This window comes from Melozone crissalis, unplaced genomic scaffold (genome assembly GCF_028551555.1).
Source record: "Melozone crissalis strain CALT ecotype California unplaced genomic scaffold, PUWL_Pcris_2 ptg000068l_1, whole genome shotgun sequence".
Taxonomy (NCBI): Eukaryota; Metazoa; Chordata; class Aves; order Passeriformes; family Passerellidae; genus Melozone; species Melozone crissalis.
The window spans coordinates 1688378-1702433 of record NW_026535846.1 but is presented as its reverse complement, the minus strand read 5'-3'; the positions used below and the strand labels follow the sequence as shown (position 1 = coordinate 1702433).

The 14056-nt window shown below is 51.4% G+C and overlaps 1 protein-coding gene across 1 annotated transcript; it reads right to left on the bottom strand.

Annotated features, from left to right (window-relative positions):
- Positions 1 to 8708: 8708 nt before the first annotated feature.
- LOC128945863 (olfactory receptor 14I1-like) lies at positions 8709 to 9629 on the bottom strand (the record flags this gene model as incomplete). Its single annotated transcript, XM_054289756.1, has 1 exon — positions 8709 to 9629. A coding segment is annotated over exon 1 (921 nt), but the record flags the coding sequence as incomplete, so codon positions are not given.
- Positions 9630 to 14056: the final 4427 nt, after the last annotated feature.

The window sequence follows — 14056 nt, the reverse complement described above, 5'->3', positions numbered from 1 at the left end:
AATATTGCTCTTACTCAAAAGGAGGGTTCAAGGAACAGCCGCCTAAAAAGGACACTGGATGTTGAAGACAAAACCCAAAGAACCATGAAAGGATTTGTGATAAGGGGTGCAACTATGTAAAATAAACTCAAAGGAAGCGGAGATAGCTGATGGATACATAATCAGTGTGTGTGATAAAAACTCTGTTCATTCAATGCTTAATGCACTCCAATGGAGGGAGGATGGCCCAAGGGACGACCATACTGTAATAAAGAATACCTGCTTTCAAATACTCCAAACTCTGTTCAGAAATTTCTATCCAGTTTGTTTCAGTATCGGTGGTGTCCTTGGCTCCCTTATGCCCCACAGTTTCACAATGGCCCCTTGGCTCCATGAGGCCCTGCTGCAGAACAATGGACCCTTGGTTCCATTGGGTTCTGTACTGTCAAAATGGCCTCCTTGGTTCTGCACTGCCACAATGCTCTCCTTGGTTCCACAAGGCCTTTGGTGTGTCACAACAGCCCCTTGGTTCCATCAACTGCCAGAGTGTCACCCTGGTCTCTTGGATCTGTAGTACCACAATGGACAATTGGTCACAAGCAGCCCCGCTGTGTCACCATGAATATTTGGTTCCACGGGCCCCCACAGTGTCACAACGGCCCCTTGGTTCCTCAAGGTTCCACAGCATCACCATGGTCTCCTTGGATCTGCAGTATCTCCATGGACCCTTGGTTCCATGTGGCCCTGCTGTGTCCCAGTGGTTCCTTGGTTCCACTGCATACCAACAGAATCTTGGTCCATTGAGGTTCTGCACTGTCAACAATGGTCTCCTTGGTTCTGCACTGTAACAATGGACCCTTGGTTCCATGAGTTTCCATGATGTCTCAATGGTCTCCATGGTTCCACAAGGCCTTGCTGTGTCACAATGGACCTGTGGCTCCATGAGTCGGTGTCAGAATGGCCCCTTTGTCCCATGGAGCCCCACAGTGTCACTATTGTCTCCCCTTGATTCAATGAGGCCTTGCTGTGTCACAATGCTCCTTTGTTTCCATGAGGCCCCATGTGTCACAATGGTCTCCCATGGTTCCATGAGGCCCAGCTGTGTAACACTGGTCCCTTGCTTCCATGGGGCCCCACAGCATCACAACTGCCCCCCCTTAATTCCATGAGGCCCGGCAATGTCACAATGGACCTTTGGTTCCATGAGTCCCACATTGTTTCAAGAATCCTTAGTTCCATGGGGCCCTGTAGTGTTGCAATGGTCCCTTGGTTCCGTGGTGCCACACAGTGCCACAATGGCCCTTTGGCCCAACAGGGCCTCATACTGTCACGATGGACTCCTTGGTTCCATGGAGACACAAAGTGCCACAACAGCCCTTTGGTTTCACAAGGCCTCAAAGTGTGAAAATGGCCTCCATGGTTTCATGCAGCCATGCTGTGTCACAATGGACCTGTGGTTCCATGATGCCCCAGAGTGTCAAAATATTCTCCTTGGTTCTGCAGTTGAAGAATCCCCCCTTGGTCCCTTGGAGCCCCACAGTGTCACTATTGTGCCCTTGGTTCCATGAGGCTTTGCTGTGTCACAATGCTCTTTTGATTCCATGATGAGGCTCCTTTGATTCCAATTTTAGGCCTCAAAGCGTCATAATGGTCTCCATTTTTCCAGGAGGCCTTGCTGTGTCACAATGGACTTTTGTTTCCAGGAGCTTCCACACTGTCAACAATGGTCTGAGCACAGCAGTGTCACAATGGATCCTTTGTTCCATGAAGTTCCCTAGCATAACATGATCCCCTTGATTCCAGAATGTTCTGCACTGTCCCAATGGACCATTGGTTCCATGCAGCCCCACACTGTCACAATGACCCCATGGCTCCATGAGCTTCCACACTGTCAGCAATGCTCTCCTTGGTTCCAAGAGGCCTTGCTCTGATACAATGGACTTTTGGTTCCGTAGGGTTCCACAACATCACAATGTTTGTTCCATGGGGTTCCACGGTGTCACAGCTGAGTCCTTGGTTCTGTGAGCCTCTGCTGTCACCAAATGTCCAAAATATCAGAATAAGGCTCCTTAACACTAATTTGCTATTTCAGACTGTATCATTTATTCAGGCCTGAGGTCCAACATGGGATAACTGCTAACCTTACATGGACATAGAATTGTACCAGTGCGTTACTTACATACAGTCACTAAATGTGAATTACAATTTATCCATTTCCATAAAACCCACCCCAAGTTCCCAGATTCACTCCTTGTTTTCTCTATCCCTGCACCCTTGAGCCAGATGTCTTCTTCTTCTCTTCCAACCATCCTTGCTGGGGAAGCAGCCCCTTCATGACTTGTTGCTGTGCTGAAAGTTCCCAGGCAGGGTAAAAATGGAATGAAGCCTTTTGGTATCAGCCCCAGGCTTTGTGTGGGCAGGCAGAGGCAGGCAGGAGGCAGAGCTGTCAGCAAAGGAAGGGCCCAGCCAGGTGGGGCAGCCGGGGGATGCCGACAGCCTGCAGGGACAGAGGCGCAGGGCAGGGACACCGTGGGACAGCCTGGGCTGCACAGGGCACAGGGATGGGCAGCAGCTGCAAGACAGCCCTGACAGAGCCAACTTGGGCAGCACTTTGGCCATGGCTGCTGGGCCTGGGCCTGAGGCAGGAGCAGGAAACAAGTGACCCTTGCAGGGCTGGAGCCTCATTGCCTCCTTGTCCCTGCTCAGCAGCCTGACAGGGGCCGCCCCATGCTCCTGCCCTTGCCATTGCACATCCCCACATGCCAGTGCCCATCCCGGGAAGAGCCCTGAGCAAGGAGGGAGGGACAGGATCTGCCTGGCCAGGGGCTGGGGCTCAGGCCTTGGCCCTTTGCATTCCTGAACAACATCCAGCTTTGCTCAGTACCAGTGACATCTTGGCCTTGTTTGTCCCCAGCTGTTCTCACTGCCTGCAGTGTTCTGCTCTGACTGAAACCTGGGGACACTTTCTCAGTCATGTCTCTCAAATGGGACCCATTAAACTTCAAGAAACTTCAGTGTTTAATTTTAACTTTGAGTTCTTGAGAAGTTTTTTGAAGACACTCCCAGGGACTCAGTTCAATGTAAACAACACCAAAACCCTGAGAGGGTCATTAAAGCTTTCCTAGTTCCTAGTCCTGTGTTAGAGACTTGTACGAAATACACTTTCATATTTTAAATTATATATTTTATTTTATTTTATTTTATTTTATTTTATTTTATTTTATTTTATTTTATTTTTATTGTATTTTACTGTATTTTTTAAATTTTTTTTTTTGGACCAGAGGTGATTGCAGCATTCTGTGATTGATATTGACCCAGGATCTCTCCTCAGCAGCTCTGGCCTGCTTACAGAAGCTGTGCCTGGAGCTCTGACCCAGTGTGGACAACCTTGCTCCACATTGCCCAGCCCCATCCTGTCTGTCCTCACTGCCCTGGGACCTGCTGTGCTTGCAGAGCTGGTTGCACCCAGCCTAAGAGGGGTTTTCATTTTTTGGGTTTTTTGAAGCAATCTGAAACTCCTGAGTTTCCCCACTGCAAACACAGTGCTCAGGTGTGTGCCAGCCCCAGGCGCCACCAAAGGCACTGCAGAGCTGCCCTGGGCCAGCTGTGAGGGTGGATCATCAGCCCAAGCTGCACTGGGCCACTGCAAGGGGCTGTGGCCATGGGCACTGCACTGACCCCACTGGTGGGTTTGGCTGCCACGGCCCCATGAGAAATTAAACTGTCCTTGGAAACACTGGGGAGGACTGGGACATATGGGGAACACTGGGAACGCTGTGGGAGACACTGGGACATACTGGGAGTGACGCTGAGGAGTACTGGGAGAACCTGGGTAACACTGGGGACATTGCAGAGAAGACCGGGAAACACTGGGGCATCCTGTGGATGACAATGGGGGGAGGGGAATGGAAAGGACTCGGAATGAACTCAGGTGTATTGGAATGGACTGGGCTCTACTGGGAGGGACTGAAGGGGCACCAGGGTTGAACTGGGTTCTACTTGGGATGAACTGGGCTGTACTGGGGTTGTACTGCTCTGTACTGTGAACGAACCTGGCGGGACTGTAGGAGTTTGAATGGGCTGTTCCTGCCTCCACCGCATCCCATTTCTCTAGGCTCCCGCCCATCACCGCCCGCAGCCAATCAGCGCCGGAGATCAGGGATACGGGGGCGGTGCCTAGAGTGGGAAACTTTTTTTGCCTACAACTCCCGTCATGCCCTGTGGCTTAACTGAGCCCTATTGGAGCCAGGACTATAACACCCGCCATGCCTCGCGCTCCATAGAACCCCGGGATCCGCCACCTTCTTTGTCCCTTAAGTGTCCCCCAGACCCTCCAGGATCCCTCAGTACCCCCTCGGCGCCCATTTGGGACCCCCCAAAAGCGTCCCCGGATCCTCTGAGTGCTCCCAACCCCAAAGATGCCCAGTACAGCCACTTCTGGGAATTCATCTCCTCTCATCCCCTGCGGCCCCAGAGCCCCTCAGAACACAGTCCCGCGCCTAAAACTCCTCCCGTGACCCGCACCTTAAAGAGCCCGGTTAGAGCTCCCAGACCTCCTCCCAAGGGCTCCCAAACCGTTTACGTTCCCCCCGAAGGCTTTAAGTCGCAGCTCAGACGGAAAAGCGTCCCTCAAGAGCCTTCCCGGACCCCCAAACATTGTGTAAGAGCCACTTCCGGGACTTCAGCTCCCATCATGCTCCGCGGCGAACGTCCGGCGCTGGTCCAGCAGGGACTTTGTCTCCCGTCATGCCCCGCGCCTCACCGAGAGCCATTGCAGCTGTGCCTCGAACTCCCATGATGCTCCACCGCCCTGTTAAACCGTAATAAAATCTCGCCTACAATTCCCGTCATCCCCCGCACCTCAGAGAGCCCCGTTCGAGCCCCCCAAGGCCCCGCCCGGACCCCGAAGGGCCCCAAATTCCCCTCCCTGACCTCCAAGGGTCCCCCTGGACCCCCAAGTGTTGCCCTGGACCCCGAACTGTCCCTCGGAATCCCTGAGTGCCCCTCCAAGTGCCCACGCGGCTCCCCCAAGTGTCCTCCAGACCCTCAAGTTGTCTCTGAATTCCCTCCCCAGACCCAAAACTGCCCCAAATGTGCCCCAGAAATGTCTCCATGAACCCCAAAGTGGCCCCTTTTACCCTTTCTGTGATAATGATAAAAATGATGACAAAAGGATTTAAAATAGGACTAATTAGCATAAAGGAGGAGAAATCAATAGCCACACTGGTCAATGAATTAATGAAGGGAGCTGTGTTACTTAGAACCAATGACCAATAAATTTTTTGCTTGCTAAAAATGCATAGATTTTAAAAAGTAAATATTAAAATTTGGTAATACAAATATAGAATAACAGTATTACAAGTAAATTAGAGTAAATAATTATCATTTATTAATTCATTACTTGTTTTTACAGGAAAATGCATAAATTTTTAATGCTTTGGGATGTCATTCTGTAAGAGACTGTCCAAAGATCCCTCATCTGCCTCACAGCTGCCGTCAAGGATGGAGATTGAAGCCCTCCCCAAGGACTGAGACTGAGACCCTTCAAATTCTAACCCAGGGGTGCTGGCCTGACTGGAGCGGGATGTCTGCCATAGGAAGCAGGAGGTTTCCCATAGGAACCAGTCCTGAAACAACGGGCCCCACTCACTGCTGGCACCGGTTTGTGCCGTTCAGAACTGGACTGTCTGTGCCTGTTCCCAATGGATTTATTCTCCACTGTTCCCTCCATGTGCCGTCCTGCTCCCCTCCCGGCGGTAGATTATAAAAGACCCCTGAGTTAATCAAAGACTTTGAGATTCTCCCCAATGTGACCAGACGGATCTATTGGCCCAACCACAAGGATTTCATATCTCTGTTGGCAGCTATTCCCCCCACCCAACCCTCCTTTCTCTCTCTCTCTGTCCTTTATCTCCTTTCTAGTCCTTCTGTCGCATTTGCTGTGGGCACTCAATAAAAGGTGCATTTGTTTTGATTGAATGTCCCCTGCTGTGTGTCTTCAGGTACTGGAAAATAATGATAAATAAAGTACACATAGTTCATAGTATAAAACGTAGACACCAGCCCAGGGATGGGAGTGTGCCTCTGTCTGACCTCTGGCAGGCCAGAGAAAAAATGTTAGGAGAAGAAATAATAAACAACCTTGGAAACCTGAGCCGAAGAATTCAGACTCCTTCTTCAAAACACCAGGCTGGGAAAAAAGGATTCTCGGTGTCATCCCTGACTGCAGGGAACCCGAGATTGGCCATCTGGGCTGTCTGGGTCAACATTAGAGTAAATCTGGAAGTTTTGCTCTAGCCTTATCAAGTCATGGTGCTCGGGTCTCATCTTTTTCCTGGCTGCTGTCAAACGCTAACCTGGTATTACTCCCTCTAGGGACTGATTCTTTTATCCCTCTGGTCATCAGGAACCTGTAATCTCTCATATTCCTTCTCACCTCTTCTTGAGTAGGGTCCCAGTCAGGCTCCACTGAAGGCATTTTTTGGTCACCTGGGGGCCCTGGGCTGGTTTTCTCCCTCCTAAATTTTCATTCCTGCAGTTCTTATTAATCGAGTCTCTTTTGGGAAAATAGGATGTTAAAGATGGAGTTTAATTCTTCCCATGTATAAATTTTAGGGCTAAAAATGGATCAATTTGATTTGCTATTCCTACTGGGTCTTCCACTAAATTTCACAATTCTTTCCTAAAGTTTCTAACTTCGGATTCAGTCCAGCGAGCGTTTGCATATCCAATCTCACTGGCCACCCTGCCCATGGGAACTTCTCTGAGGGGGAACAACTTTTCCACTTTAGTCTCTTTGGACCAGGTGTTACAACATCAGCTGTGGAGGCTGACTGGGTAACTTCACTCTTTGGCATGAGATTCTGAGATGTTGTTTGGATTCTCATTTGTGCTGGGGGAGGCAGAGCAGGAACTTGCTGGTGAATAAGGGATGCATGAGATGGTAGAGGTAAGGGGGCAGTAGGGAAGGGTAAAGAGAGTAAGGAGAGGGTGGAGGGGAAGGTGGTGGAGGTATAACTGGGTTAGGAGGTGGTAAAGGAATGAGAGCTGGGAGAGGAGGAGGAATTGGGTCCACAGCAAGAGGAATTGGAGGAAGGATTTGAGGTACTGCAAGGGTAGGAAGAGGTAAGTGGTCAGGGGTCCCAGTTTTTGTTAGCCTTCCCAGCCTCTTCTTCTTCTTTTACTTTACTAGCTTGCTTTCCCTCTTTTAATTTATAGACTCTTGTATTTTCCTGCTCTGATGCGTACTTTAGCCAATAGGTGACATTCTGTGTGTGATGGGCCTTTTGCAGGAACTTGGGGCAAAAAAGAAGGTGCATCACCTTTGGACAGAGAGGCAGGTAACTCAGGAAATGTTTAAGGATGTTGTTAGGTCATGCAGAAAGAAAATTAGAGAGGTGAAAGCTGAAGGCTTAACCAGGCCACTTCTGTGAAGGATAACAGAAATGTTTCTATAAATACATTGATGGCAAAAAGAGGTACAAGGACAATCTGCATTCAATATTAGGGGAGATATGGTTACCAAATATGAGGGAATGGCTGAGGTACTTAACACCTTCTTTGCCTCTGTTTTTGAGAATAAGTCAAATTGTCCTCAGGACAAGTGTTCTCCTGAGCTGGTGGATGGGCACAGGGAGTAGAACAGCCCCCTGTAATCCAGGAGGAAGCAGCTGGGGACCTGCTGAGCCACTCAGATGCTCACAGGTGTCTCTGAGAGCAGATGGGATCCATCCCAGGGGGATGAGGGAGCTGATGGATGAGCTCCCCAAGCTGCTCTCCATCATTTACCATCAGTGCTGGCTCAGCAGGGAGGTCCCAGAGCACTGGACGTGCCAATGTGAGCCCATCCCCAAGAAGGGCTGGAAGGAGGATCTGGGGAACTCCAGGCCTGTCAGCCTGACCTGGGTGCCTGGCAAGGTTATGGAACAGATCATCTTGAGTGCCATCACAGGGCACCCACAGGATGGCCCAGGGATCAGAGCCAGCCAGCGTGGATTTCAATATCTGCATTGATGATCTGCATGAGGAGATTGAGTCCAGCATCAGCAAATTTGCAGATGACACCAAGCTGGGTGTGTGTGTGGATCTGCTGGAGGATAGGAGGGCTCTGTACAGGGTCCTGGACAGGCTGGATCCAGGGCCCAAATCCAACAAGGTGAGGTTGAACAAGACCAAATGCTGGGTCCTGCACTTTGGCTACAACAACCCCTGCAGTGCTACAGGCTGGGGACAGAGTGGCTGCACAGCGGCCAGGCAGAAAGGGACCTGCAGGGAGTGATGGACAGCAGGCTGGACATGAGCCAGCAGTGTGCTCAGGTAGCCAAGAAGGCCAATGGCTCCTGGCCTGGATCAAGAATGGTGTGGCCAGCAAGACCAGTCCTGATCTGCCCCAGCTCTGCACACAGACATTGCTGCTGCAGTTCCAGAGAAGGGAAAAAAAGGGGCTCTCTGGTGAAAACTCTGCTGGGCGATACATAAGTTTATTGAAAGCCACTGAGAGTAGAGCTCCTCATTGACACAATCTGGGGCCACAGCAAGAGACAAGAAACAAGAAATGGCACAAACAATGGTTCTATTTTGTGAACAAGATTAATAGACTAAAACAAAGGTAAAAAACACCAACAGCCCAAAAAAAAAAAAAAAGGCAAAAAGGAATTACTGCCTTGTAATATTGCAATGACTTGAAAAAATTGGCAAGTAGTTTAATGTTTCTGAAAGTGTCCAGTCATCAGTGTCCACACTGCAGCCTTGAGCTCCGTGTTCCTCAGGTTGTAGATGAGTGGGTTCAGGGCTGGAGGAACTACTGAGTACAGAACTGACAGGGTCAGATCCAGGGATGGGGAGGACATGGAGGGGGGCTTCAGGTGGGCAAAAAAGCCAGTGCTGAGAAACAAAGAGACCACAGCCAGGTGAGGGAGGCAGGTGGAAAAGGCTTTGTGCCGTCCCTGCTCAGAGGGGATCCTCAGCACAGCCCTGAAGATCTGCACATAGGAGAAAACAATGAACACAAAACAACCAAATGCTAAACAGGCACTAGCAGCAAGAAGCCCAAGTTCCCTGAGGTAGGATTTGGAGCAGGAGAGTTTAAGGATCTGTGGGATTTCACAGATCCTTAAACTGTGGAAGAACTGGCCCAGGGCATTGCCGTGGCACAGGGGCAGGGAAAATGTATTGGCTGTGTGCAGCAGTGAATAGAGAAAGGCACTGGCCCAGGCAGCTGCTGCCATGTGGGCACAAGCTCTGCTGCCCAGGAGGGTCCCGTAGTGCAGGGGTTTGCAGATGGACACGTAGCGGTCGTAGCACATGATGGTCAGGATGAAACACTCTGCTGAGATAAACAACATCAAGAAAAACACCTGTGTAGCACATCCATTGTAGGAGATGTCCCTGGTGTCCCAGAGGGAATTGTGCATGGCTTTGGGGACAGTGGTGCAGATGGAGCCCAGGTCAGAGAGGGCCAGGTTGAGCAGGAAGAAGAACATGGGCGTGTGCAGGTGGTGGCCACAGGCTACGGCGCCGATGATGAGGCCATTGCCCAGGAGGGCAGCCAGGGAGATGCCCAGCAAGAGGCAGAAGTGCAGGAGCTGCAGCTGCCACGTGTCTGCCAATGCCAGCAGGAGGAAGTGCCTGATGGAGCTGGTGTTGGACATTGCTTCACTCTGGCCATGGTGGACTGTTGAAAGAAGGTGTTGACAGGTTGGGATAGATTTCCTTGAGTCACTCCTATGCTATTTTATTAGGAATCCCCTCAAAACCATTGATCTTGTTTTGAAGGAAATTTGCTAAATTTCTTTATTTTTTGGTTCCAGGTTTCTGTCCCTTTTGAGTTGCTGCTTCAGCATTGCTCTCAGCCTGAACAAAAGGATGCCAGAGGGAAAACCAGACTGCCTGTACCCCAGAGCAGTCAGACCTTCTGGAACTACAGAGGTGCCCTTTGCTCATTTCATCTCCCTCTAGTTCAGGGCAATCATACTTTAAACATGCTTTAAAAAAAAAGTGGACTTTTTGTAGGCTGTAGTTTAAAATTCAGCATCTCTAAATTTTTCCACCTTCCGCTATGCTGCTGGACAGGGAGGAACACCAAGATTTGATCTGGCTCTCTGCTGCCTGGAGTTGTGCCTACTGGGAGCTGTTTCTCTCTATCCAAGCCTTCTCCCTACCAGTGCTGCCAGAGCCCAGCCCAGCCCTGGGGGCTCAGCTCTGCCCTGCAGACCCCTCCCAGCACAGGGCACTGCTCAGGGGCATCTCCCTGGCACCAGGGCCTTAAGGGCAGGGCAGAAAAACAGAGATGCTGCAAGCCAAGGTGCTGCTGCTGCTGTCTGTAGGGAGAGGAGGCTGAGGAGGCACTTTCGGAGGGAGATCTGCTGATGCCCAGGCTGACAGTGCAGGAGTCTCAGTGACACAGCCAAAGCTGACAGCCCCTTTCCCTTCCCTTTAGGAGAAAGCTGAGAGCAGCCCTGGCCATGCAACGCCATCTCCACAGCAGGAGGGATCTGCCCTGATGGGGGTGGCTCCTTCCACCTCCAACTTCTCCCCTGCAGCGTCCATGGGGAGCTGCCAGGCAGGCTGAGAGCTGCCGTGGCATGGGGCACATGCCCTGGGCTGGCCAAGAGCCCTGAGGGCTGCAGGAGCTGCTCTGCAGGACAGCCCTGGAAAGCCCTGGCTGCAGCCCCAGCTCAGCCCCTGCAGCCATCCCTGGCAGCAGGAACCATCCTGCCCTATGCCTCTGAGGGTGCCCAGGGCAGCCCTGCTCTGCAGCACATCCTCCTCCTCCTCTTCCTGTGCCACAGAGAAACTGGGAGAGTCCTCCTGACACATCCCCCAGGCTGTGGGGTGGGCTGACTTCAGGAGATCCCTCCAAGAGCACAAGGGACATTGCCGTGGACCCACACACTCACCATGCACAGGGCTGGGAAGATGTTTCCCCAGGTGAAGTCTCAGCTCAATGTCTTCCCAATCCTGATTGCCTTCAGCCTGTCTCTGCCTGGCTCGTGTCCCCTCAGTGAGCCCTGAGCAGGCAGAGCCCTCAGCCCTGCTGAGCTGGGAGAGGAGCTGGCCCTGGGAAGAGCTGTTCCTTTAAAGCTCAGCAGCACAGACACAGCACAAGGACTTTAATGAGACTCTTGGGGATTTGGTGTTGTTTACATCAGACTCAGCCCCTGAGAGAGTGTTCAAAAAACTTCTCAAAAACTCAAACCTAAATTGAAACTCTGAAGTTTTCCAAGTTTTAATGGGAACCACTGAGAGACACGAATGAGAAATTGTCCCCAGGTTTCAGTTAGAGCAGAACACTGGAGGCAGTGATGACAGCTGGGGACAAACAAGGCAAAGGTGTCTCTGGTGCTGAGCAAAGCTGGATGTGGTTCGGGAATGCAAAGGGCCAAGGCCTGAGCCCCAGTCTCTGGCCAGGCAGATCCTGTCCCTCCCTCCTTGCTCAGGGCTCTTCCCAGGATGGGCACTGGCATGTGGGGATGTGCAATGGCAAGGGCAGGAGCATGGGGCGGCCCCTGCCAGGCTGCTGAGCAGGGACAAGGAGGCAATGAGGCTCCAGCCCTGCAAGGGTCACTTGTCCCCTCGTGGCCTCAGGCCCAGGCCCAGCAGCCATGGCCAAAGTGCTGCCCAAGTTGGCTCTGGCAGGGCTGTCTTGCAGCTGCTGCCCATCCCTGTGCCCTGTGCAGCCCAGGTTGTCCCACGGTGTCCCTGCCTTGCACCTCTGTCCCTGCAGGCTGTCGGCATCCCCCGGCTGCCCCACCTGGCTGGGCCCTTCCTTTGCTGACAGCTCTGCCTCCTGCCTGCCTCTGCCTGCCCACACAAAGCCCTGGGCTGACCCAGACTCCTTCTGAGGGATGTGCTGCACCACAGCCCTGTCTGGGAGGGAAATTCCTGTCTCGTCTTGTCCTGCCTGGATCTCGCCTGCTGCATTTGGGCTACCATTTCTGTATCTGGCACTTTCCCACTATGGAGAAAAAGCTCCACCATTTCTGAATCCACCTTTTAAGCCCTGCCAGGCCACTCCAGTTCTGTCCTCAGTCTCTTCAGAACTCAGACCAGGCACGTCAGCCTCCATATATTGGTTATGTTCTTTAGGCCTGCAAACCCCAGCATGGGAGATCTTTGAGCCCTCTACATGGTGTTTTCAGATGAAAACATTCTGCTTATAGTCTAAGAATATATCATAAGTACCCAAGGCCAGGGTGAGGTGTCTGTCAATGGCAGGTTTTGTCTGGGAGCAATCCTGGGATAGGTGGAATTTTGTCAGTCAAATTCCAGTTTCTGCCACCACCCCTGGTCAAGGCCAGTATTTTTCCATAGGAAGGAAAGCACAGAGCCCTGTTGTTTCTGAGGTAGATGAGATGTGATCACCAGAGGCCAAGGCCAGGCAGAGCTGGCAAGTTTTTTTCTGGGTATCTTTCCCTTGCCTACAGGAAATTTTTCAGGGGGGAGTACCAATGTTGTCCATGGGTGTCTGAAAAGAGAGACAGTTCTTTCCAAAGGAAGGAAAACATGGAGCCTCAGTGATCCAGGAGCTGATAAGAGGCAGCCCTCAACATTCCAAGATCAGCTGGACCTTTCAGGTGGTCCTTGGGAGGCCAAACTAGCCAGATCTGTTCCATGTCCCCTTGGTTCCATGAGGCCCTGCAGGGTCACAGTGGCCCTTTGGTTCCGTGGGGCCCCACAGTGTCACAATGGTTTCCATGATTCCATGGGGCCTTGCAATTCCACAGTGCTCTCCATGGATCACAGTGCCCTGCAGGATCACAATGGCTCTTTGGTTCCATGAATTCCCACAGGGGCACAATGGTCTCCACAGGAAGGAAGCAACCGAGTCCCAGAGTTGCAGGCACAGATGAGAGGCAGTCACCAAAGGCCAGCCAGACTTGACTGTGTTGGCAGATTTTTTCTGGGAGCAATCCCCATATGGACAGAATTTTAGAGGTAGGATCCCATCTTTGGACATGGACAACTGGACAAGAAGGATGATTCTTTTCCAGAGGAAGGAAATAATGGAACAACATTGTTTTAGGGGCAGAAGCAGAGGCTATCTGAGCCACAGGCCAGACACACCTGTTTGTCCTGGCAGCTTTTGTCACAGAGAAATCCTTGTGTATACAGAATTTTGTGGGGCTGAATCTCAGTTTTGACCATGGACACCATGACAAGAATGACAGTTCCTTTTCATTGGAAGGAAAGCACCAAGCCCCAGTGTTTCAAAAGCAGGTAAGAGGTAGCTCCCAAGAGGCCAAGGGCAGCCAGAATTGTCTGTCCTGGCAGCTTTCACTTGGGAACAATCCTTGGATGGATGGAGTTTTGGAGGTGGAGTCCCAGTTTCGACCATGGGCACCTGGTTGAAATGCATGGTTTTTCTATAGGAAGAAAATGCACAAAGTCCAAATGTTTTGGAAGAAGACGAAAGGTGGCCACCATAGGCCAAGCCAGCCAGACCTTTCTCTCTTGGCACCTTTCATCTCAGGGAAATCCTTGGATGTAAGGAATTTTGGAGGTGAAATCTCAGTTTTGGCTGTGGACACAAGGACAGGAAGAAGAGTTCTTTTCATTAGGATGGAAAGCAAAAAGCCCCGGTGTTTCAAAGGCAGATGAGAACCAGTCCTCAGGAAGCCAAGGCCAGCCAGACCTGTCTCTCCTGGAAGCTTTTGTCTGGGAGAAATCCCTAGATCTAGGGAATTCTGGAGGTGGATTCCCAACTTTGGCCATGGGTGCCTGGATGTGAAAGGTGCTTTTTTTCCCATAAGAAAGAAAAGCACATTGTCCCAGTTTTTCAAAGGCAGATGAGAGGTGGCCCCTGGGTGGCCAAGCCAGCCAGATCTGTCTGTCCTGGCAGATTTCATCTGGGAACAATCTTTGCTTAGATGGAAATCTGGAGGAGGAATCCTGATTTTGGCCATGGACAGCTGAAGGAGAAGGACAGTTCTGTCCACAGGAAGGAGAGCCCAGAGTCCCAGTGCTCCAGGGGCTGATGAGCAGCAGCCCTCAACATGCCAGGGTCAGCTGGAGCTGTCAGGTGGCCCCAGGTGTCCCAGCCAGCCAGGCCTTTATGCCTTGAGAGGCTGCCTAGAGC